The 23,205-nt window shown below is 37.1% G+C and overlaps 1 protein-coding gene across 1 annotated transcript in view; it reads right to left on the bottom strand.

Annotated features, from left to right (window-relative positions):
* Positions 1-18,936: 18,936 nt before the first annotated feature.
* LOC118995593 (glyceraldehyde-3-phosphate dehydrogenase-like) overlaps positions 18,937-23,205 on the bottom strand; it is a 29,047-nt gene continuing 24,778 nt past the window's right edge. The window contains 2 exon segments of the mRNA XM_037058764.1: positions 18,937-19,025; positions 19,353-19,491. Coding sequence (XP_036914659.1) covers positions 18,937-19,025; positions 19,353-19,491 — 228 coding nt within the window.

Below are 23,205 nucleotides of genomic sequence, written 5' to 3'. Positions count from 1 at the left end.
TTTATGGACCAACTCTTGAGATCTACCCGACAGAACAACAAGGTGAGGTACACCACCCTCTACCCGTTTGTCCTTGCCTGTCCCTCTCCCCGCTGCACAGCCACCCTCCACTACCTGGAGTTCCTCTCCACAACTTGCAGTTCCTTCCCTCATGGTTTAGAGGTCATCTCCCCTCTGTGACCCCTGCTGCTTGCTCTGGAAGGGTTGAAAGCCCCTTCTGCAGTATCCTGGGCCCATTCTTTCTAGACTGCATTTCATACTTCATTACGTTTAAAATTAGTGTGAACATTTATAGTGTGTGCAGTGTTGGAATGATGGCATTAAAAGATGCACAGTTCAATTAAGTAAAAAACAATTCAATAAGTCTTGTTGTTACCTAGGTTTATTGAAGAACATTATTTTTAATGATTTTATTTGTTTGTTTGTTTGTTTATTTTTAGAGGGAGAGGAAGGGAGGGAGAAAGAGAGGGAAAGAAACATCGATCGGTTGCCTCTTGCACACCCCAAGCTGGGAACCTGGCCCACAACCCAGGCACGTGCCCTGAGTGGAGAGTGAACCAGGGACCTTTAGGTTCACAGGGCTGGTGCTCAATCCTGAGCCACACCAGCCAGGGCTATTGAATAACATTATTGATAGTTTCAATACATTAACATCCATCACCCAAATTTTATTCGCTTTTTTTCAATTTTCCCTCAATTAACCTGTCATATCCCTTTTTTCTTCCAAACTCCCTGAAGATTCTTCAAGGCACTTTGTCCCACTTGACTTTTATCTTTCTTGTCCACCCCTTTTCTTCCTAATTTTGCACTTGAAAATTTCAGAGAAAAATAGTACTCCCTGTAGGTGGCTGAGAAGGGCCAAAACCTTCAACTGAGGTTGTCCTGAGTGTCTAGAGCCTGGTGGTTATGGAAAACCTGTCTTTCCCCTTTGAGGTCCTTAGGATCAGCAGTCATACCTCAGTGACTTTGCTTTCTTTGTACGTAGAGCCCTAAACACTTTAGAATATTAAGTAACCAGTATATTTTTGCATATGTATCACATCAACTTATCAGACACAAAGGAAAATTTAATTTATTTGCTTTGGGGTAATATGGAATCAATAAGATAGGAAATTATCCTGTTTCGTCTCTGTCATATTCTTTTCCTCTTCTTGCTTCCATCTTCCAACCATAAAGAAAGGTTTCCTGTTTTCCTGTGTTCTAATTACTATAGCTTTGTAACCAAGTACCACAAACTCAGTGATGTAAACAGCTGTTTGTTATGCTTGCAGATCCTCTGGGATAGGATTTTAGGGAGGACTTGGCAGGGCAGTTCTCAGAGTTTGTGTAAAGTCAGAGGGCTGCTTCTCTCTGAAGCCTTGATTGGGGCTGAGTATCTACTTACCCCGGCTTGTTGGCCAAATTCCTGTGCACAGGGTGGCCTGGGGGCCTTCATGACGCGACGTTCGGTATCCTCCAGAGTATGTGACCCGAGAGGCCAAACCAGAAGCTTCAGTGCCTTTCATGACTCGACCTCAGAAGTCAGACATTGTCACGTGCGAATGGTTCTATCGATCACTCTGGGCTTGATTCATTTGATACAGGACTACACAAGATTAGAGATATTTGTGGCATGGATCATTCGGGGTCGTTGTGGAGGTTGGCTCACCTCTAAATGTTCACTCTTTCTTGCAAGATGAAGTGTGAACTAGCCTTGTTACTGCTACTGCCGTAAGGATTAGAGAGCACAAGTCATTGAAAAACATAACATTTTGTAGCTGAAAAGATCAATAGATTATAATCTGATTCAAGTATTCTTGAGTCATGGACCTAGAGGTGGTTTTAAGGATTAGTTAACCCAACCATTTAGTTCCTCGACGGGAAAAGAGAGGCTCGGACAGGACATCGGTGGTGGAGCTGATAGTGGTCAGAACTGATGTATCTGAGGCCAGGAAATGATCAAATGAAGCAGACAGACAAAATCCTCTGGGGACATCTGGAAAGGAAAACTGCAAACATGTTATTTTGATGTGTAAAAGTATTCTGAATTTGAGTCAACATTATAAATGCATAATTTTTATGACTAGCTACCATGCACTGTGGTTGTTATTTTTCTTATTGGGACAGTGTGCCACACACTAATTTGTGGAGGTTTTATTTGCTCACGACATTGTATGCTATTGACATGTTCTTACTTGTGATAATTTACTGATCATACAATGTGGTCACTTGCTCAGAAATTACAATTAATTAAAACATCCATTTATTTATTTAGTTATTTATATCCACTTATATATCCATTTATATATCTTTTAAGATATATAGAAATAGTAAAAAAAACCCTCTACACTAAGATAAAAAGTAATGGGAAGGGTTTTTTTAATTAATTGAATAATTTAATCTTGGACATGAAAGAAAATCTTAGAAACTACTTAATTCAAGGGGAAATTGTACTAACTAGAGTGTCCTGAATTCCATTTTTTAATTGCTTAGAAATCAAAGTTAGATAAATTTTATTCTTAGTGCAGTTTCTTTCAATAATGAAGTTCTTTTACTTAAATCTAATGAAGGTCACAGGCAAATCTATTTTTAAACTTCAGCTGCTCCTTTATAATTTTGACCACTTGAATCAAATATCACAAGTTACAGAGTTCGCCTGTTTTATAGACTTTCTTTGCAACTGAAATACAAGACAAATAAAAGGAGACGTAAAAAGGGTCATTTGACTTTGAAAGTTTTACTGCCACAGTTACAGAGTGGCTCGCACGCGGATGAAAATCCCGGGCCTTACATGAGTTCTGCCGTGTATTTTGCTCTGGCCCCTTAAGAGAATAGGATATGGCAGGGGAGAAATAGAAATTTTCAACCCGTTTTTTCTTTGGAGAGAAATGCATCTGGTTCGGCTGATCTAGGACAGAACTGCTGACACAGGGCAGTGTGTTAGCGCCGCGGTGCAGCTCCGCGCAGGGTTTTGGCTCAGCCTGAGACCAGGGATAGTCCGGTGCTGTGTTAACACTCTGTCCACACGCCCACGTGTTTCTCCATGAGGTTTTCCATTGTAATCTTTGAGGCTAAAATAGATATAGCCAATCAATTTTCTTCATTTAACATATGCATAGATGATTTTAAATATTTTCCTGTAGTTGTAATCATAATTAGCTATTGTTATTAAATATTTGGCTAAATGGTAAATATAGCGGCAATACACAGAGTTCAAGTGTGACTTATCAGTTAATTCTTTATTATTTGTTATCCTTGTATTTTGAAAAAACAACATAAAAATATTAAAATTATATTTTACGTATTTATTATTTAATGACTCCCCCTGCTGTGTCCTAGTCTCCTGTTATTATGCAAGCAAAACATCCACAGAGTTTTTTTCTGTATAATTGAAGGCCCACAACACAATAAGGAGAATTAGCAGCTTTAACTAAACTCTTGTTTTAGTTGAAACCTGTGTGCATAAGACAGTTTTAGAATTGATGCTTTGTAATGCTCATAATGGGCAATGTTAAAAGAAAACCAAAATGATCAATCTTTAGGTAAAATATGGAATGGAAAAATACACATCCAAAAGAAAATCAAAATTATATATGTCCTTTATAATTCTTGTCATTTAATATAAATCGTACTTCTTGCCTCCAATTTTAATGGTCTTTATTTTAGCCTCATTACTTTTTTGTTGCGAACTGCTTAGCTTCGGTTTGATACCAGTTTGGAAATGATAAAAGTGACCTTTTTGATGTTATAAAGACTGTAATACTGGTACTCATTTTGTGAAATCTTCAAATGCCCTTTCATCCTTCTTGTTCATGCATTTCTTTCCTTCCTTCCACGTTTGCATTAGCTTACAAACTTGCTCCTGCCAAATGAGTTAGTTGAAATGGGAACCTTAATTGTATGCACACAAGCATGTCAGCTATTTTGGTAGGAAGGGAGCGGTGAGGAACCATGGTCCGGTGAAACAAAATTGCCACGCATGTGTATTGCACCAAGTTGTGCTGTCAAGGAAAGGCGCTAGAATAACCATAATGTAATAGAAACTTTTTTTAAAGCAAAGATTTCGGTGGACAAAGGGTTGCCACAATTTATTTTTGAAAATCTCACTTATTGGCTTAAAGTCTTCTCAATATTTTTAGGTCATTTAGGCTGTTCACCTAATCTACAGGTTACTTGATCTTTGTTTAAAAGCTCCATTACTGAGCTATATTAGAGAATTTAATAAAAATAAACAACGAGTATAAGAAGACAGACAAAATTGAAATTGCAAGAGTACTAATGAGCCTGTCGTTCTTTACAGTTCTTTACAGTTTCTGGTGAACGAAACAACCTGTTCCTTTTGGCCCTTCCAACAGTTTTCCATGGGTCATGCTATTCCAGAAACGTCCCGTTTCTGTTGGTTGGCGTTCCAGTCCGGGGAAACTCCCACAGAATTTGACAGGTGAACAGCATTGGACCGTGGAGAGAGTGCATTCTTTGGAGCTAGAAATCTTGGCTATAAGCCTAGGCTCCAAAAGTTAGTAAGTGTGAGAGTGTGAACGAATCCTGTAACTACTCAGATTCTGTTTTTGATCTGTCTAAAAAGTAGATAGCTAGAGTGCTAATCACAAAATTACCTTTTTCAGTTTCCCTATTTGTAGGACTTTGAAGGCTATTAATAACAATAACAATATAAATACTAAGCGGAATAATGTTTACCAAGGCAGTTTATTGACCCTCAAGGGCCAGCCAGCGCAGGCATGGTTCTTCGCAAACTCCAGCCAACACTGCCCACCACCTCGTGGTGTTCATGTGTAGGGCTGACACTATGTCTATCCGAGTATAAGCTCTGCTAAGCCAGGGGTTATACTTTATTTACTCTTTTTTTTTAACTTTATTTACTCTTGATGTTGCTCACCTAGCTCATGGCCAGACATTTAGTAGATGTTTAACAATGTTTGTTCAATAAACAGCTAAATAAATAGGATATGTNTATTTGTAGGACTTTGAAGGCTATTAATAACAATAACAATATAAATACTAAGCGGAATAATGTTTACCAAGGCAGTTTATTGACCCTCAAGGGCCAGCCAGCACAGGCATGGTTCTTCGCAAACTCCAGCCAACACTGCCCACCACCTCGTGGTGTTCACGTGTAGGGCTGACACTATGTCTATCCGAGTATAAGCTCTGCTAAGCCAGGGGTTATACTTTATTTACTCTTTTTTTTTTTAACTTTATTTACTCTTGATGTTGCTCACCTAGCTCATGGCCAGACATTTAGTAGATGTTTAACAATGTTTGTTCAATAAACAGCTAAATAAATAGGATATGTAACCATGTAAATTCGTTTTGCCTTCTGTAATCTCTGGAGGTAAAACTAGACTAGTAATAAAATGTCACAGGAAGACAGATATAGGGTAATATAAGAACTATAAACAAATTTTATTATGTTTTTTCATTAAACTTTATCCCCCATAAACCCTCTTGCACCTACAGCAATATAAAAATTAAACCTTAAAAACATCCAAAAATGGAAACAAGATACATTTTAAATAATGTTTTCTCTATCACTGAATTTTTCTTAGCAGAAACTATTGTATATTTTAGGAAAAACTAGGCAATGCTGTAGTAACAATGCAACATTTACAGGCTTCAAACAGCGTTGTTCATGTTCTATATTTGTCCATTGTGGGTTGGTAGGGATGCTCCCACAAATTGAGTCACCCAGACCCAGACTGATGGGACAACCTTCATCTTGAATGTTTCCAGTCATCATGGCTGAGGGAAAAGGAACATGCTGAAGTGGAGTTTGAATGGACAGTTAAATGCTATAGCCTGGAAGTAACAGGTTATTTCCATTTAGAACTCATTGGTGAGAACTAGATATTTGACCCCAAAATAAGGAGACCAAGAAATGAAGAGATAAACTGTACCCAGAATTAATGATCACTATATCCAATTACTTCATTATAAAGATAATTAAATAGAAATACCGAAATAGAGGCTGAACTGTGAGAAGGTCAACCTGTGACTGAATGGTTCTGCAAATGCACTTACTTTCCTAACCCCTTCGAAATGTCTCCAGCTCCATTTTCATTTAGCAAATCCCACGGACTTTTCACAGAACCATGGCTCCTTCCAGACCAGTAAGTTCTAACTACACCTATGTCCATCTGCCTTCTGTAATTATTAACTGTACTTTAATTGACTTGCAGTTGTGTCTGTCATCATTTTCTGGGTTGTTTGCAGTTCGAGGGGCTTTATCAAATATAAATTCTTATGTTCCATCATGATCCCACAGCTTTCACTATAGAAATACCCACCAGCTCTTCCCAATTTAAAATTTTTTTATTTATTTTTGTTTAATTTAATTGTTGTTCAAGTACATTTTTCTGTTTTTTACTCCCATCCCAGCACCCCCCGCCCCAGTGCTCCCCACCTCCCTCCCATTTCCACCCCCCTTAGTTTTTGTCCATGTGTCCTTTATACTAGTTTCTGTAAATCCTTCCCCTTTCCCCCTGGAATTCCTTCCCCTGTCCCCTCTGGTCACTGTCCCCCTGTTCTCTATTTCAGTGTCTTTGGTTGTATTTTGCTTGTTTGTTTGTTTTGTTGTTTAGGTTCCTGTTAAAGGTGAGATTATATGGTATTTGTCTTTTACTACCTGGCTTATTTCACTCAGCATAATGCTTTCCAGGTCCATCCATGCTGTTGCAAAGGGTAGGAGCTCCTTCTCTCTTTCTGCTGCATAGAATTCCATTGTGTAAATGTACCATAGTTTTTTGATCCATTCATTTACTGATGGGCCCAAACAAACTTATTTTCCCTTTTGAATGAGCACATTGTAAGGCAACTTCTCAGTGGCCATAATAAGAACTGTTTCTTGAAAAGCTAGGATGTACATTTAAGAAGGATTCACATTACACGGACACTGATTACGTTGGAAAACTGAAATTCTGAGCAACCCGATGGGACAGTGCAGGCTTTTTCTAAGAAGGCAGTCTTAAGAGATAATCTTATAATAGACTGCTGTATTGGTACTGTATTCTGACTTTTCAATATACTCTGCAACAGCCTTGGGGTCTGACTGTACATGGTGAGTAGAGACAGATTTTTGTGTCTTGACTGGCTGTTTTAAAAAGGCTTCAAGGCTAAAGTGAAGCTACAACTGCTTCAGATAGAATAATAATCCCAAGGCCAATGCATAGAACCTGCTGTTCAAGTGAATGTCCAAGTTCTTCTTTGCTGTTTTGTTTGATGATTTTGTGTGTGTATTGAAGGGGTGATTGATTATTTAAAAAAAAATAACCCCAAACTAAAACCAGGTTTTAAAACTCCCTTTTTCTTAAATACTGTTAGACTTTATCATGTTTTATGGAAAAGCAGGGGGCACATAGTAGTAAAGTGAATTTTATAAGAATCCTCGCAAATAACAAATTTGGTCATAGTGGAAGTTAAATTAGTCCTCCTAAGTGTATCTCAACATATGGTGGCGCTTGCTGTGTTATTTTGTCTATAATGTTGTGGTTATCTTGGCTTGTGACACTGGAGTAATTACAGGGCCCTCCCTTCCCATTTTTACTCACTGGTCTTTAGTGAGAGAATGTTAAGAGCCATTCGTCTAGGCTCCCCTGAATGGAAAGTGATTTTTCTTCTCTGTCTTGCTGAATGGTAATGAGACAATGCGTGTGTTCTTCTTAAAAAGACATGCTGATCTGTTAAAGCTGGAAGTCTGATGTATTTAACAGTCACTATCATGAGACTGTGTAGAAAGTGGGAAAAGGAAATATCTTTGGAGTGACTATAAATACACAAATCCCAAGGATCTGCAATGGAATTTGTCTGGGTAGTTTTTCTCTGAAGTGCCGGTTATGTGAGGAAGGGATGGGACAGAAACGCCATCTCGTCCTCAACAAGGTTTGTTACAACTGATCGGTAAGGACATCACTGTTTCATGTTTCTGGTTTAAAGTAGAGCTGTATTCTGGAATTTTCAAAAAGGTGAAGAATGGCTTAGTTTGAAGCCATTTTCTCTTGTTGTGTTTGTACCCATCAACCAGAGAACATAGAATTCTTATTTGAGATTCATTTCTGAGGTGGATGAGACTCAGATGAAACATATGTGAAGGATTTATTTTACGAGATCATCTGGTTGGATCATTATAATAATTGATAAAGTTCAGGCTACTTGCAAATGAGCAGAAAGCAAGCATGGTGAAAAAAACAAGTCACAGGGAGTCCAATCAGAATGTGGAGAGCCAGATATAAATGTTTGGCTGTGCAGTTTAACATACTTTATTGCCATACACAAATGACTGTGAAGGCTGAACTTTCATTCCATTTTATATTTTAAAAGGTTCACATATCCATGAACACTTATACTAAAAAAACTAAGTTATATAGGGTAAGCATATCTATGTGCACTTACCTCATGATATAAACCATGAAAATTCTATAAAACTAAAAAGTGTCCTACTTACTTTGTCATACTTTATTTTGTGGTTTGCCTTATGCCTTATTTATTGGTTCCCCACCAAACTCCCAAAGGTCCTTAAACACTGTTGGAAGTATCTTGGATTTATATACTTAATGAATATTTTGATAACTGCGAGGGTACAAAATGAACACAATAGAGTGTGTTTTAGTATCTTTCAGAAAGTGAACTTTGAACCTGGCAAACAGTACTACTGGTAAAGAAGTAGCTGTTCTCAGGATGCAAATCCTTCTTAGCACAAAAATTATTGACCCACAGGATGTCTAACAGAGCCTTGGTTTATTATAGCCAGCCCACCACGGCCACACAGGCATGCTTAGTTTGTGCGCCTCGGTGAGTTCAGCGAAGAACACTGAGGTGAGCCCATTCCAAAGCTAAACGCAATCATTAGGTCATCATTCTTGTTTCTCTATCTCCCCAGCACCTTTCAGAGTATCCTGTTGTAATAATCAAGATTGCACACACACGTAATTGAATTCAGGTCACAACACAAGCCAGCTGCTCTGGAATCCCAACTCACAAGCATCACTCAGCAAGAGAACACTTATGTCTTTATTCTGTACAGAGGATACAGAAATGCCGAAGGTTGGCCCATGTGACATATAAGTCCTTCTGAATACCAATGGTGTTTGCTAGGTAAAAACTTCAGATGCAAGAAGCTACCAGTTCAGCAATAGGAATCCTTAAAATAAATCCAGAGGTACAGAGCTACAAATATGTTAGTGTGCATTTAATTCTAGTGGCATACAATTAAGAAATAAGGTTTCTATGTGGTTCAGCAACATAATCACTTATGGGGCACTGCCAGTAAATCATTGTTGTTCATTGCTTTTGTTAATTGGTGAACTAACCTACTATCAAGTCCATTAACTGTTACATGATCTACATATGTGAGCAGAGTATTAGTTATGTTAAGAACTCCTGAAATTTGTGTCACTTGCATACAAAGGGCAGAGCAAAATATTTGCCTGGAGTTTGCTGTGCTGTATTACACTCCCAACCCAGTAACAACATCTGCTTTAGTTATCTCCAGCTCTCATCCATAACTATAAAAGCCTTAAATTGTGCACACTACAGGGTGTCACGCTGAAGTGTTGTCAGCATTGAAGAAAGGTGTTAAGCACAATAATTTAGAGCAACTGATATAGTCGTAAGTAGAGTTTTAAACGATAGCATATGAGTTGAGCAGAGACATTTGAGATACACAATTTGAACAAAAGGTTAAATTTTGTGAACTTTGAATACAAATTATTTAAATGAATTTTGTACGAATTTTCAAGACAAAGAAGTGCACCACTGGAGAAGGCTGATTAATTGCATTGCTCTTTGTTGTTCATGCCAACAATGACGAAAATGCAATTAACAACACACTTCTTTTAGTTACACAAAACAGACACCATCTACTCTGAAGCAGAGGATCAGGGATGCACAATGGCGCTGTTAAATATCTTCTGACGGTGGTTTGCTGGGTGAAATGTAAAGCTAGGATTTATGAGTGTTACACAAGTGAACACTGCTACTGCACTCAGGCTGAAAAACCCTGTTCAAATCCAATAAGTGGTTTAAGATGTGCAAATAGAGGCTTCTGCAGGGAGCCAGGCATTAGAAGCCACCTGGAGCATGTGATAGAGATTGTATTCATCAATACAGCAGCTGGGCTGAAATTGTAAAGGGAGCTGCTTTTTATCATGTTTGTTTTAATGCATACATTTTCCTTGTCACTGGCACCCCAGGAAAACTACTAAGCACAAAAATGAATGGTGCCCATTACCTGATATTCATACTTGTGACAACAGAGGAAAGAATCACAACACAGCAGTAAGCAAAAAAAAATTGATATACAAATTATTTTTAAGTTGCTACAGTAGGAGGAAAATCTTGAAAACCAATTGGTGGTATTTGAATATGAGCAGTTAGGAGGGAAACAGAATCATTTCACATTGGATCATAAATTTCCTTCTCCTGATATGATATTGACAGTCTCTATGATTATTTTCAAAGCAGGGTCACATTTTAAAATACATTTTGTATCGAAAGAGTGAAAAGTTGTTCTCTCTGAGACTTGATGGAAAATGCTGAGTGTTAGGGGAAACATCAGGAGCCTGGGCTTGGGTCCAATCCATCCCAGCGTTGGGGACAGAGACCACGTTTCCTGCAGCAGATCTGTAACTTGAGGATTAGTGTGCAGGCCTTTCTAGCACTTTATGTGGCTCAGAACTGAATAGCGAATGTCGGCTCTTACCAAATTGTGCTTTCACGATGATGGTACAATCTATATCACATACTATTAAACTGGTGCATTTGGAACGACATGGAAGCAGCCTTAATAAAACCTAATTATTAAAATGGTACAACAAACTTTTGGAGGTCAGTAGTTGCTTCACGTCTGGGTTGAGGATGATGTCAATTGGAAAGGGCATGAGGAAAGTTTTGGGGTCATAGAAATGTGCTCCATCTTCACTGGGACAGTGGTTCTGAATGTTATGCACTTATATACATTTACCAGAGCTCATTGGGTTGTGCAATTAAAATGAATGCATTTCATTGTATACAAGTTATACCTTAGTAAAGCTGATTTTTTAAAAAAGCCTCAGTATCAGAAATATTACTTCAGTTATATTGTCATTTGATAGTAGAAGTGATATTTCAAATAACCAACTTAAATTTTCTCTTACCCTTTTAATTTCTTGAATATTTGCAAATTCACCTTTCACGGGATTAGAGGACGTATCAGTTTGAGATGGTCTGGCTTTATCGAGAGTGAGTTCGCTTTTTAGAAGGAAACTCTCCACATGCTGGATGGGTTTAGGGGAGTGAATCAAGAGAACAGGTCTTCACTGGACACTTAAGACACTTGACACTGAAGGTTAAGTTGATGTGATCTTTTTCTTAGCACAAAGTAATGTGTGGTTTATAGAGAAAGCCAGTGTGGTAGTGCAGGGGAAAGCCTGTCTTTACATTTGATGAATAGAAAATGCTGAACTAGGGAATATGAAGGTGTCTATAATCTTCCTTTACCACTTTGATTAAGCTCAGTGGAAACCCATGGGTCACTTGGTCTTCAACTATCTTCATCTATAACTTAAGAAGTTTGCACCCAAACTGCATTTGTGAAACATCTTGGATCTTAGTAATAGACTTCTTATTTCAAACACTATATTTACAGAACCACGATAAATAAAACAGATAAAAATAGAGTAATTCTGGTTAAATTGAGAATGGTGAGACTGTAATTTTGCACATTGCCTACAACACGTAAATACGCGGGCACATTTTTGGAGTTCTAGATCTCCTGAAGAAAGTGTGAAAACCGAGTTCTCTATCTTCCATCCCAAATTAAATATTTCAGAGCTATATTTAGAAATGTGCTCTGAAGATTAACAGTTGTTTCATTGTTGCTCAAGTTTTTACAATTTTTCTTAACAGCTAAAGAACATCAATTTTTTCCAGGGAAGAAAAGAGATTTAATAAGTTAAAAAGTCTTTCCACAATATATTTTTGTTTTAATCAGTACTTTTCTATACATTGTTTTGGATAGATATGGTCAATATATGTAATTTTTCTTTTTCCCATAATATCATCATGTTAATACTATCATACAAATTATTTTTAAAAGCTCCCCAATAATAAACATTGTATTTCTATTGAACGTGTGTGTGTATATACATACTATTTTCAGCTTAGAATAATGCTACTTTGCAAATTTTACATACACCTATACTATGTAGATAAAATACATAGTTTACCATATTGTTTTCCAAAATCTGCACCCATTCATCCCACCATCAATAAATATGAGGGTACAAATAACATTCTTAGGTCAATCATGCTATATATTTTGCTCAGGACTAACTTTGGAACATCTTTAAATCTCATTGTTTTGAGATTCAATTTTACTTTGAAAACATCTAGGATGGTTCACACTCATCACATTTAGATCAAATGCTTATTTAAGTGCATTTTATTGATTATATTACAGTTGTCCTATTTTTCCTCTCCTTTATCCTTCTATGCCCTACACTCCCTCTCCCACCAACATTCCCCCAATCTTAGTTCATGTCCATGGGTCATACATAGAAGTTGTTTGGCTTCTCCATTTCATGTACTATTCTTAGCCTTCCCCTGTCTATTTTGTACCTACCACTTGTGCTTCTTATTCCCTGTAACTTTTTCCTCATTCTCTACTCCCACCCTGCTGATAACCCTCCATATGTTCTCCATTTCTATGATTCTGTTCCTGTTCTAGTTGTTTGCTTAGTTTGTTTTGTTTCAGTTGCTGATAATTGAGAGTTTGTTTGCATTTTACTGTTCATAGTTTTGATTTACTTTTTCTTAGATAAGTTTTTTAATGTTTCATATAATAAGGACTTAGTGATGATGAACACCTTTAACTTGACCTTATCTGGGAAGCACTCTATCTGCCCTTCCAGTCTAAACAAAAGCTTTGCTGGATAGAGTCAAGGATATAGGTCCTTGCTTTTTATGACTTTGAATACATCTTTTTAGTCCCTTCTTGACTGCAAGGTTTTATTTTGAGAAATCAGCTGATAGTCCTATGGGAACTCCTTTGGAGGTAACTCTCTCCTTCCTTCTTGCTGCTTTTAAGATTCTTTGCTTATCTTTAATCTTGGGTAACTTAATTATAATGTGTCTTGGTGTGTTCCTCCTTGGGTCCAACTTCTTTGGGACTCGCTAAGCTTCCTGGACTTGCATGCCTATTTTATTTGCCATATTGGGGAAGTTCTCCTTCTCTATTTTTTGAAATAAGTTTTTAATTTGTTGCTCTTCCTTCTCTCCTTCTGGCACCCCTATGATTTGGATGTTGGAATGTTTAAAGTTATCCCTGAGGTCTCTAAGCCTCTCCTCATTTTTTTTGAATTCTTGTTTCTTCATTCTGTTCCAATTAAATGTTTATTTCTTTCTTCTGTTCCAAATTGTTGATTTGAAACCCAGTTTCCTTCCTTTCATGGTTGTTTTCCTGCATATTTTTCTTTAAAAAAGAGTTTATTTATTTATTTTTAGAGAGAGGGGGGAAGGAGAGAAAAAGAGGGAGAGAAACAATGATGTGCAAGAGATACATCAGTAAATTTTCTCTCTACATTCCCAACCAGGGACCTGTCCCACAACAAAGGCATGTACCCCCCCACTGGTAATTGAGCCATGACCTTTTGGATCACAGACCAGCACTTAATGAACTGAGCCACACCAGCCAGGACTATTTTTCTTTCCTTCAATTTGCATAGCCTTCACTTCTTCCTCTACTTTGTGTCCATACTCAATCATTTCTAAAATTATGTATTATAGGTATAATACTTGGCTAAATAGACTGGCATACACAGAAAGGTAAATGTCATAAAAGTCTACAGTGTGGTTCATGAGGTTTGTGTGTGTGGCTCTCCTGTCCTTGCAATGAATTTGGAAGAATGAGTCAAGATTCACATTGTGTGATGGGTCTAATGAAGGTTGATAAAAACACAATGTATGGTCCATTTGCTGGGATTTCTCTTTTACAAATTTGAAATAAAGTACTCACTTTCCACCTTTCAATGTCTTTTACAATAAAAAGATAATAAAGGAACTCATAAATATATTTTATTTTTACTTTTCTTAAACTATACTTTAAATGTCTTTGAAACACATGTAATAGATAATAGTTTCTGCTCTATTTAACTCCACCTATAAACCATTTTAGTAATCTTTTAAATAAAATTTTTCTGGGTTCAAACTATTAACACTAGTTAAATAATTTAAAAGTGTTACCTATTCAGAGACATTTTAAGAGCCTTAGTTTAATTCTTATGGTTTCATTGATATTTGCCTTTAAATAACATGGTTGCATATTTAACTTGTTTGAATCAAAGATCCTGAAGTGTTTGTAGACTTGTCCTGTCAATACTGAGTTAGTGGTAGATGCAAGTAAAGCCTAGGGTCTGAGAGATGAGAGTTAAAAGTTGGCAGTGACTTTGGTATCATGCAACATTTTAAAATTTAGTTCCTTGAAATTTAACCATGCCATAATTAAAATCAATCACAATATGATTAACCTTTAAGGTTCAGTTACGCCATTTAATACCAGTGATAAAACATTTCAACTATGCTTACAATCCACAAATCAAAGAATCTTAAATTCCTTCAAATCATGGATTTTCTAACTCCCTGACTACCACTTCAAGGCTAGCTATGAATTAATTTTATAGCAAACTAATTGCAGCATGTGAATTTCAGCTACCATATTTTGGAAAGTGAACTGGCTGCAGAAACAGGCATTGAACGGGTCACAGCCATTCATCCTCCAGACTTAACAACAGGGGAGTATGCGCACAGGTTTACTACAGTGAGTACTGGGTCCTCCTCCTGTCACTTCCTGTTGTTACATAAAACAGAGTAATTCCAATTATTTCTCTGAGGGAAGCACTAGAAAGGCTTAAAAATGCTTGTTTACTAAAAATAAAATCATCAGACTTAAAGGAGGAAAAATATTGTGCCCACTACCTATAGTAACTATTCACTTCAACATTTTATTACTCCCAAAGAGGGAAATTGAAAAGAACTGTAATCTTACGTGTTTCTGTTTCTCCTTGACTTTCTCCCCCATGATGTCCTTCTTGTGTTAAGGTAGCAGTTTATAATGCAGATTCCCTAGCTGGAAAATTCAAATTTAATCTAAAAAGAACAGGCTTTAAAATAAACATATTATCCAAATAACTACTTGGTAAAAGAAAGAATTTCTCTGTGGAACAGTTGCTGAACACTTTGGTTCAGAATTTCATTTACACTTAAACAAACAACTTGCATTTCTATAGTAGAAACTTGCCGTTTGGTTTTCTAAAAACAATTACAGTTTAAGCCGCGGATTCATGAATGCTTCAGAGAAGTAAACCTAAGTTACCAATGAATGACAGCAAGGGCTGGATTCTCAAGGGACACGAACTGTGACTTATTTATCTTGGAGCACTTATGTCATAATTTTTACTGTGCACATATATTTTGTGAGAAATTTTGTCTGTTTTTCCTATTCTCATGTAAAATGAATAAAAAAGAAAGAAAAGAAAAAGCCCACCACTACCACAGTAAAAACCCAGAGAGAGAAAAAAGAAAAAGACACAGCTCACTGGCCCTGGTAAAGTTATTAAGGATTAAAGTCCTCTCCATGTGGAGGTGCAGACGTGCATTCCTTCGGTATGGGGGACTGAGGAAATACAGCACACGTTCCATGAGAAGGGAAGAAAAACATTCACCATAAGCTTACCCCATCCCCCACCGAGTGCCCTAAACCAGCAAGCTCTTTGCCAGTGAGCTGTGAAAGTGGCTGGCCTGCCTTACTTGAATAAGGCTTTGAGGAGTGAAACCATGTCTGAACAGAGCTACTAGGCATGGCCTGGTGCATGCTAACACACACACGTCCATTTCTCTGGGTCCAGCCCCAAAGATGAGAGCTCCCAGTGAGGAAGAGTCAGGATGCACAGGACAAAGGATGCCTCAACCCACCATTCAAGTGCAAGGGGTTAAAGAAAACCCATAAGGTCTAAAACTGACCAAAGCAGCTACCCCTGGATGATATAATACATCTGCAAGTTTTGTTTCCAAGATAGTTACAATCGTAGGACTGTTGATAGAATGGTTCAAGGGACTGGAAGGAGAGTGTGGAAAATTATTTAAATTATTTTGCTTTCAGGGAACTCTGGGCTGCTTCCCACACTTTGGTAAGGTAATGAGCAAGTGAAGGTAGAAATGGCTTTTTTCTCTCCCTTGAAAAATAATGAACTGAGGGAGTGTACAAAACTCTGAGGTAGAAAAACATTCTGACTTAATTGGCTGAGGACTGAGGTTAGGGTGATTGTTAAATCCGAGGCTGAAAATGGGGAAACTGATAACGCTGTCCTCATAAGATCATTACAGGGATATTTCGAATGATGTGGGTGAATATTCTTTATAAAGAGGAACATGAAATACCACTGTGAGTACAGATTTCAGTCACAACATATGAGCAAATTGCTCTCGAAGGCCCTGGCCTCAGTTCTGCCACTTAATGTGTAAACAGATTAGTCAAATTACTTATAAATTCCTTGGGTTCTCCATCCTGCTCAGATATATGTTGTTTATGTCAGAATGGACACTACCTGTCCATTCCTTTCAGCTTTCAGGAGAATTTCCCAAATCTTCAACATTTAACAAACACCTACTATGTGAAAGATTGTATAGCAGTTGCTGGATGGCTTAAAAATTACTTTCAAATGGCCATCTTCAGTCAAAACATTCAGTTTTTACGTCTCTGTGTGAAAACAATGTGTACTTAAAACGTGCTTCGTGCATTTCACTTTCTCCTTTTCAGAAACAAACCATTAAAGTACAATTTAAAAAACAGAAGACAAAATTCTGTCACAATCTTATTTTGGTGAGAAATTTTAAAAAGTGTTTTCCAATATTATTCTTGCCAAGTGTTTTGTATATTGGGGACCTAATTTATATATGATTTACTTTGCTTCTCTATTTAGTTATACATAGATAGAATCAATACAGAATTTACTTATTGCAAGCTATGTTTGATTTCAAGATTTAATTCCTAAATGGATTTGGATTTCTCTTCATCCCTAGATGGATTTTCTTTTTTAATATGTTTTGCACACAAAATAAAGAGGCTGCCCAATATTTCAATGGTGCAGTATTATTTTTCATTAAAAATGCTTTAATTTTCTTTCACTTCAGGTTTTCTTTCAGCTACAGTTTTCCTATTCAGTTGAAAGAAGAAGTCATTTTCATCTCTGTTTAAGATCCACTCAATCACTCACCACTCCTCCCCAGGCCACCATCGGAGTGAGAATGACAAGCCCTTGGTCTCAGTTCTACTTGCCAAATTTGAACTCTTCAACAGATTCTGCTAAGAAAACATTGTGACACCATGCATTTCTGTTCCCATCGCATTTCCAGGAGAGATTACATTTTTGCCCACATGGAAAGCAGGGTAAAATAATAGTCATTGAAGGAAGTCATCAGAGAGGTGGCATCCCAGTGGGTATGATGTTTTTCTGGAGTCAGATACATGGATGAGAGTATTCGTTCCAACACTCGTTAAATCAGCCAACCCTCCTGTGTCTCAGTTTCCTTGTCTGCAAAATGCAGATATTTTCTTTTTTTCTTGGGGATATTTAAGACTTATGTGAGACAATGCATGTAAAGTCATAGAAGGATATATGACTTGTAAGTATGGGGTGAATATTAGCTATTGCCATTATTAATTGAGACTAATCTCAGCTATTTCAATTCTATTCTTAGTCCTCTCTCTCTTGACTGAGTATACCATGCCGTTAAACACAGGTTTTGAAACTTGGGCATATTAACCTATCAAGTATATAATGCATTGCTTCTTTTCTCTCCCAAAAAGCCCCAGCATTGCACCATGACCAACAGCAATATGCGTGCACATTACAAAGAGGTAAATGTCAATGAGGAGACGTGTGCTACACATATCTCAATTAGCTGTGCCTTTTATGAAGACATAGAAAGCAAAAGCAACAATGAAGAAAACAGCATAGTTACTGAACTGACTTAAACAAAGCTTGCGGACCTAGAGCCAAAGTCCTTTCAAATCTTGGAGTGAGGCCCCTTCTCTTAGACATTACCTTTAATGCAGTAGCTTCTGCCCTTGGGCTTTGTACTGAATAGGCTTACTCATACTTAGTGAGAGTGTTCTTCTACACCACGGTGTCTCAACTGTGGCACTACTGACATTTTGGTCTGGATAATTCTTTGTTTTGGGAGACTGTCCTGTGTATCGTAGGATGCATAGTAACATCCCTGAGCTCTGCCTGCTAGATGCCATTAAGACTTCCCTGTGCCTACAGGTTGTGAAAACAAAAAATGTTTCCATAAGCTGCCAAATGTTCCCAGAAGGTCAAAGTCAACCCTATATGAAAATTACTGCTCTAGAACACCTGTGTTGGGACTTGAACACATTCCACCCTCAGTTCTGCTTAATACCATGATTTATGTTATGTTTTATTAGAACAATAAGTCATCATTGAGTTCACTAACATTGATAAGCCATTTTCTTTGCCAGATCACTCTCTTATCTGGCCTTCCTCTAAATGTTTGAAAGCCCAAAAGTGTGCTAATCATTTGAGTTCAGATCTTATGAATCCTGCTCTTACTTACTGGCCTTAGTGTTTCCTCATTGCTCTCCTCACCTGTACCTAGCTCTGCGTCCATTCCCCAGAAGAATGTCTCCATCCAAGTTGATTGAATGATCTCTCCAAAACCCAAGTCTGACCTTACTGCTATTCTCTTTAAAATTCTCCACTAGTTCCTTATTGCCTACAAGATGAAGACCAAACACTTAAGCCTAACACACAAATGTTCATCTTCTGGTGTCTGACAATATGATGCCTTCATTTATACTGAACCCAAGTCCTCAAATGTGCATGAAGCAAATGCCCATTCTTTTGCACATCTACCAGCAGTACTCTTTAACTTAATAACACCTTGAATTCATTCTGACTGCTCCTTCGATGGTCCACTCTGCTGTGCTTTGCTCTGGGGAGTCTTCTTCATTCCATAGGCAGCATCGGAGAATTTCCCTATTCCAGTGACCATAGAGAGTTTAATACATCACTGATCACAGTCTATTGTTTGTTTTAAATTCTTCTTTCTCTGCTGGAGTGTTAAGTTCTGTTAAGGTACAAGCCAAATCTATTTAGCTTTGGAGACCCATTGTCAAGTGGGACCTAGTTCAAAGGTAGTACACAATAAAATAAAAATTAATTGAATTTAATTAAAAAGAGAAATTGGGAACCACTCCATTTCCTCCTATTGCATTACACTCTTATTTCTTTTATATAACTTACCATTATAGCAAATACACCCTTATTTTGGAATATCTGTTTATCCACTTATTTACTGTCTACTTTCATCCTCCACCACCATGAGGGCAGAAGTCACATGAGGGCAAGGAACATTTTCTCTGCTGGTGGCTGCTCTGTCCCAGCGCCTGTGACGGTGCTGGAAAGGCCGTAAGAACTCTGAAAAACTGCTGAAAAGCAGAAGCTGGTTAAGGAAACCAAGAATGATTGGTTATAGATTTAGAAAGAGAAGTAGAAAATGTTTTCAAATAAGAAATAACAATTTTATTAATGTACATATTTTACTGAAGAATAAATACATGTATTTTCAGAGAGCACAAACAACAACAATAAATCCAAATCTAGGTAGAAGAGATAAAAAGGGATTCCGGTGTTTTTCTGTTACCTGTAGGAAACAGATTTGGCAGCTGCTGGTACAAATGAAAAGAAAAATTGTCATGCACAAGGTTTATGTTCGTGTGATTGATGGATGTTTCCTTTTGAACATGTGCCTATTTATAATCACAAATAAAATTCCTGTTGTTTCATGAACAACAGAACATGAGTCTTATGAATTTGCCTCCAAGAGTTAACCTCCTAATTCCACTTGACAGTAAGGATAAAGCTACTATTCCACTGTGATAGATAATCCTCTGCATGAGGTGGTGGGGCTGGAAGAGCAACAAGGAGGCAGGGGAGAGAGGACATCCATCTTGCTATGTAATTTATGAATCGAACTTTAAATCCTTGATGTACATGATGGTGAGTCAGTTTGCTAATGTGCACTTGATTGAATTTGGTCTAAGACACTAAGTTAGTGTGTGCAGGTGTCCTGAGCAGGTGCACAGTATTCTGCTAATAAACAGAAGACATTAAACTGGAGGCAAGGCTGATATTGCAGCATTACAGAAATTCCACAGACCTATAGAAATATTGCTTTAGGGAGAGCTACTCATTCAGTGTCTCTCTTCAGACCCTGCAAATTAAGAAAATAATGTGCTAGTTCAAATTTGTGCCATAAGTTTTGTCTTTGTTAAACATTAACATGAACTGTAATAATAATCTGTCTTCTGTTAGAGTATCATGTTATTTACATAAGTGGGTCTGAAAAATGTTCGACTTGAAACCTCAAGAATATATATATATATATACATATATATATATGGAAATCAGATCATGCTGTAATTTTTCTGAAACCCTTATAAACGCAGTTGGAGCCACAGTGTCATAGTGAAAACTTGCTGTTACATTTGAGTTTATGGATGTGAAGAGCTGGGAACTTGGGCTGCACTGGGAATTGGCTTGTGCTGGCTTCAGAGATCCATTATTTAGGCTGCAGCAAGACTGAAAGTAGCCTTGCCATTTGAGAAAAAGGACCAACTGGCAAAGGAGTGCTTTACTTTGGAGGTGGCAGCTTCCCATGGGAATAATTCTGTATGAGAATGCTTGCGAAGAAAACTGACATATTTTCCATCTTGCCCCCCAAAATTTGAATAAGATGTCATTCAATAACTTTTTCACACAAAATGCCTTGGTGTGAAGGTCTACCCTTGTGGTGTTTATTAAAATATTGCTACAGGGGAGCAGCAGACTAATTAATAGCTATATATTAGGCACAAGGACTCAAATAGAGATACAATTTATTGTTGCAGACTAACTTCTGTGCTTCCTGCTGTTCATGTCATAATTTATTGCATATAAACTAAAACATATAAAAATCTCTTATGTGTGTTTTGTTAGATATTAATAGGTTACATTTTCTTTTTTTTAAAAGATTTTATATATTTATCTTAGAGGGGAAGGGAAGGAGAGAGAGAGAGAGAGAGAGAGAAATATCAATGTATGGTTGCCTCTCATGCATCCCCTGCTGGGAACCGGGAACTGGCCTGCAACCCAGGCATGTGCCCTGACTGGGAATCGAACCGCGATCGTGTGGTTCGCAGGCCCATGCTCAATCCACTGAGCCACACCAGCCAGGGCAATAGGTTCCATTTTTTAATACTTGTTTGGAAGATTGATTATATGAAGGAAAAGAATTCCCTATTCAAAATATAGACATTATTTCCTGTTTACTGATAGAAAACCTCTCTGCTTTTGGGTGTGCCTATGTGCCACAAATAGATAGGAAAACAGTAACTCAGCTGCCACCTAAGTAAGGCTTATAAACCAGTTTCATAATGCTCCCTACTTGATGCTCTCAAAGCTAACACAAAAATTTATTCTTTTTTTAATCCCTTTTGCATGGCCCCTAAATAAATAGGCAACCCAGCATTGACTCCCTAAATCAAACATTAGGTCCCACACTTCCCAATGGAACACAAAACAAATGACAAATTCTAAATGTTGGCAGATATTAAGCATCTTGATTTTTATCATACATTAAAATAATTTCATCTAAACATTGTCATATTAACAATTTTTCAGCTTTATTAAGGTATTACTGAAACACAACATATGTAGGTTTAAGGTATACAATATGATTTGATATATACACATTGTAAAGTGATTAGCACAATAACGCTAATTAACTACCATATCACATAACTACCATTTTTTTGTGTGTGTGGCTATAACATTTAAGATCTACTCTCAAATTTCAAATATATAATAAAGTGCACTTTACCCATGATCATGGGTTTGAACACACCTGTCCACTTATATGTGGATTTTCTTCAGTAAATACATTAGAAAAAAATTTTAAGATTTGCTACATTTAAAGAAACTCACAAACAAACCACATATTGAAATATTGAAAAAATTTTAAAAAGTTATATCATGAATTCTTTAAACATATTTAGATATTAGTCTATTTTATCACTTGTTACCATAACCTATACACAAATCTATTATAAACAGCGAAAATTTATCAAAACGTATGCAAACACCTAAGGACAGTACATGGTGCCATTTGCAATTGAGAAAGATGTAGAGAAACATTAAGATGTAGCATTAAATCATAAACTCATTAAATTAACTGAAGTGCTTACTGTAATCATTTGGTAGCCACCTCCTGTTGCCACTTCAGCGAGCTCAAGTACTGCATAGGTGGATTTTCCACTAAGGGAGTTTGAGACCCAACCCTCGCATGTTCAAGGGTCGACTGTTGTGTGAATCATAGCCGCCATGCCTTCCATTGGATTCCCAGGACGCCTTCATCTTGTAGCTGGAAGTCTGTATCCTTTAACCAACATCTTTCATTTCCCCACGCTCCAGCCCCTGGCAACCGCCATTCTGCTCTCTGCATGTAGTATTCATCATTTTAAGTCTTTATAAATAAGTGGGAACATATAATATTTGTCTTTCTCTGTGTGACTTATTCCACTCAGCATAATGCCCTCATTCTTTTGCATATGAATATCCAGTTTTCCCAACATAATTTATTGAAGAAACTATCCATTACCCATTGAATATTCTTCAATCCCCATCAGATACTAGTTGACTGTATAGGCATGGATTTATTTCTAGACTATCAAGTCTATTCCACTGGCTGATGAGTCTGTTTTTATGCCAGTACCATATTTTTTTATTATTATAGCTTTGCAATAAAATTTGAGGTCAGGACTCATGATGTCTCTCTTTTTGTTATTTCTCAGATATGCTTTAGCTATTCAGGGTGTTTTGTGATTCCAAACAAATTTTAGTATCATTTTTCTATTTCTCTGAAGAATGCTATTGAAATTTGGATAAGGCTTATATAAAATCTACAGATGGCCTTGTGTTTCATGGACATTTTAACAATATTAATTTTTCCTATTCATGAACAGATATCTTTCAATTTATTTGTCTTCTTTAATTACTTTTATCAATGTCTTAAAGTTTTTAGTGTGCATACCCTTTACCTCCTTGGTTAAATTTATTTCTTAGTATTTTATTAGTCTTGATGTTATTATAAGTGAGATTTTTTTCTCTATTTCTCTTC

This window comes from Sturnira hondurensis, unplaced genomic scaffold, assembly GCF_014824575.4.
Source record: "Sturnira hondurensis isolate 20B ecotype Veracruz unplaced genomic scaffold, ASM1482457v3 Scaffold0010128, whole genome shotgun sequence".
NCBI classification, from domain to species: domain Eukaryota; kingdom Metazoa; phylum Chordata; class Mammalia; order Chiroptera; family Phyllostomidae; genus Sturnira; species Sturnira hondurensis.
This window is presented reverse-complemented; position numbering and strand designations above follow the sequence as displayed.